At 39.2% G+C, this 3,750-nt stretch overlaps 1 protein-coding gene across 1 annotated transcript in view; it reads left to right on the top strand.

Moving 5' to 3' along the window:
• The window catches only part of LOC106518099 (triple functional domain protein), a gene marked incomplete in the record, with an annotated part of 118,418 nt that overhangs the window by 60,224 nt on the left and 54,444 nt on the right, over positions 1-3,750 (top strand). Inside the window, 1 exon segment of the mRNA XM_014009204.1 lies at positions 433-624. Within this exon segment, the coding sequence (XP_013864658.1) occupies positions 433-624 (192 nt within the window).

The following is a 3,750-nucleotide window of genomic DNA, read 5'->3' as shown; positions in this document are numbered from 1 at the left end:
CACACACACACACACACACACACACACACACACACAGAGATGTGCAGCAGAAGTACCACATGCCCGCCCACTTGGACTCAAGCCCATGGCCCGAACAGTTTAATCATATAGTCATTGCACTTAGCATCAACCCTTTACTGTGTGAGTGTTTGTTTAGAGACGCTCGTGCTTCAGTGCACATTTTCTACATAATCACAGCAACACAACTAGGTATTAAGTAATCCTATTCTCTATCCTCTGTTGGCCTTACATAACTATTATGAAACTGTTGAGGCGAGGACTTTATCTTGCTATTATAGTTTCTGCACAGTGATGAAACAATGGCCTTTCTCCTCACTCTCCCTTGTTTTTGTTTCTTAAGCTCCAAAGTTTGTTTACTTAATGAATCCTTTAAGCAAAACCGTTTCCCCCCCCCCCACTTCTGCGGCACAGAATGTGTACGTGAACATTAATCGGATCGTGTCGGTGGGCAGCCGGCTGCTGGAGTCGGGTCACTACGCCTCTCAGCAGATCAAGCAGATCTCAGGTCAGCTGGAGCAGGAGTGGAAGGCCTTCGCTGCTGCGCTGGATGAACGCAGCACACTGTTAGAGATGTCAGCGAGTTTCCACCAAAAATGTGACCAGGTAAATCCCGGTGATCAAAATTTGATGTTTTTTATGTTGCCTGTTGGCGGTACACTACATATTAACAGACATTCAAGCTTTTTATAAAAAAGCCCCCTTTTTAAAGCTTTAGCTTCTGGTTCATGCCTAGAATGACCTCACTATAGATCTCTAATTGTAGTGTGAAAAATTATTGTACTCATATTACAGCTTGTAACAAAGGGAGTTTGCATTATAAATCTCTTGCCCCACTGAACTCAAACACTAAGTTGGATTCACTAAAACTGCACAGAATATTGCACATAATGGTCATTCAATTTGCTTTTTTGCATCAGATCGTAGTTGTCTTGCTGCATAGATTAAGTATGACACAAAAGTATCAGTGCATCAAGGAGGAATCATGTTCATGGCTTTTTAAAATCAGATTTTGTCTTTTTAAACTAGCAAGGACAACCAAATAGGGCTTGGGTGGTATGATGGTATTTTGGTGTACGGCTGTATCAAAATATTGATAGCATGTGACGGCATGACTCGTGAGGTGAAGCGCCAAACTTCCACAAGGCTGCTATGAAAACTGTGACATAAATATTTTATGCTCTTTCAGAAGACGCCCCATAACATTAAGTTGGGGAGCAGAGACACCCGTTTGTTGTCTGTTTGAAATATGGTACAGTATTAAAAGATTATGATGGCGTGTTAACTCTCTGGAGCCTTGTCACATGACCTGTTTGATCTATTTCACTTGAGCCAGAAAGATACGGCTTCTCTGAGACTCTTTCAATTTATGTAAAAATTCAAACTGTACACCAGCTTTTAAATTGTGTTGATGGGCCAAATAAACCCGGAGTTATGATAAATAGTATAGGCCACTTTTTTGTCTGAAAGAAACCCACGACAGGGTTCATTCATGCAGGGTCTTAAAAAGTCTAAAAATATCTACAATTTGAAAATCTAAATTTTAGGCCTAAAAAAGTCTTTAAAATGCCCAGATTTTCATCCAAGATCTTAAATGTAAAGAATTTCAAGTRTTTTTTTTTTTTTTTTTACTTTTAATCATTCCCGTGCTGGCTGCATAAATAGAGTAAAGCACAGTAATCAGAGGTTGACACGATCTGTCTTTATGAAATGCTAACTTTGCTGGTTGTGGTTAAACTACAAATCCTGTAATGACTGCAGGCAAAACATGGAACAGTTTACTTCCATGTTTTTTACCTCTTTACCGCTACAACCCCCTGCATACGGTGGCTTCTTCACCCACCCCAAAAAACAAAGAAGTTCAGTCATGTCCACTGTTGACTTGATATGGTGAGCTTTGCACTCTGTTGGAAGCAGTCCACAGCAGTTGAAATGAAGGTCTCATAGATATGACTGTTTCATTAAAATAATTTAGTGTTCTTGTATTAAAATTAAATGTTCTTTAATAGCTAAATTGACAGCAATAAAAGGTTTCTATGTTAAAATTTCTGGGACCATTTGAATGTTTCTTTTAATGAGTTTGGTCTTAAATGTCATTCCTAATGATCTTAAAAGATCTTTAAAAGGTCTTAAATTTAACTTACTGAAACCTGCATGAACCCTGCCACGATAATGTGGAAAAAAAAAACAGCTCAATCCACCGTCGGTCTCATCCTTCTCTTGAGCCGAAGAAGCATAAACCCGACCTCCTTTCTGACCGAGGCTCAGTTATTTGACAAGTGCCAAAAAATCTACAAGAAATGAAAAAGACGCAGAAGTTGAATGAAGTTTGGTGGCGATGGAGAGAGAGAAAGTAACTCAACACACCACAGACCATACAAAAACCTCATCCCCCACCTATTTCCGCCCTAAACCACACTGTCAATATGAAAAAGATCAATAACACCCAACCCTAATGGTGGTCATTATCCTGTAATAAAAATCCTTTGAAAAATTACTTTATATTCTGTTTGTAACCCTCTATTAAAATGTTCTGTAGATATAAGGTTTTGTGTGTTGAATGTAATGTAGTGCTGGATTTTTGGCACTTTTTGGACTATTTATATGTAGCTGCAACAATATACTGTAGGACTTATCACTGGAAAAGAGGTTGAATTAAACCTTTACCGACATGTCTGCCCTTTTACCTGAAGGAAACATTTGAGCAGATTACTCCTCCTGTGTTTTTTCTTGAAACACATTTAGCACCAACTTAGAACGTGACAAACTTTTCTGGTCTTTGAGAGAAACATTGTTAGTCTGGCAGCACAGTTTGAGGCACACAGCTCCCTTTGCAGAGGCTTTGAGAAATAGATGGACACCAAAAAATACAAGTTTTTTTTCCCATAAAAGACGTTCAGTCCCTTGGTGAACTCAAACCCAAAAATGTTACTAATTTTAAAAGCAGTTTATTCAGGTTGGTGTGTTGTTTCTTGGGGTGTAACGAGATTTCGTTGTACGAAATCTCGCGATATTAAACTCCCGTGATATCTCTCGTTGAGAAGTAACTGTTGTCTCGCTAACAGGGTTGCCAAGTTAGCAACTTTGTCACTAAATCCAGCGACTTTTTAGACCCCTGTAGTGACTATTGACAAATCTAGCGACTTTTCTCTGTTTTTTGGAAACTTAGAAGCTTTGGCGACAGCCCTTTCCAAGCACTTTTCTCCTTTTCTCCTCCTTTCCTCTGCAAGTAGCAAGCGGTGCAGTGAGCCCCTCCCCTTTCCTAAAGCGGTTCAACCAGAGCCCTTGAGAGAGATCTGATAGATGTTCATAAAGGAAAAAAAACTTCTTTTGTTTATATTTATGTTCAGTTTTTGGAAAGTTTTGCGTAAATATAATTTTTTATATGATGTTGGAAGGCCATGCCTAGTTAAAGCACTGTTCTAAGGTCTAAGGCAGTGGTTCTTAACCTGGGTTCGATCGAACCCCAGGGGTTCGATGAGCCGGTCTCAGGGGTTCGGTGGATCCTCTGCCGTGGAGGTAAAGACACACTTGTGTAAAGTCGTGATGACACTCCCTGCTTGGCCATCAGTTGCTGCAGAGGATCACGTGAGATTGCTTGGCCAATCAGTGCTGGCCCCAAAAAAGTATTTTGTGGATTCAAAACAACAAAAAAACAAATTAACTTTAAAATAAATTTTAAAAAAGTTATTAACAACGTTAAATTCTTAAAAAAAATCACAATTTATTTTT

The sequence above is a fragment of the Austrofundulus limnaeus genome, unplaced genomic scaffold (genome assembly GCF_001266775.1).
Source record: "Austrofundulus limnaeus strain Quisiro unplaced genomic scaffold, Austrofundulus_limnaeus-1.0 Scaffold56, whole genome shotgun sequence".
Lineage (NCBI taxonomy): Eukaryota > Metazoa > Chordata > Actinopteri > Cyprinodontiformes > Rivulidae > Austrofundulus > Austrofundulus limnaeus.
The sequence above is the reverse complement of the archived record's forward strand: the minus strand, read 5'-3'. Positions and strand labels throughout refer to the sequence as shown.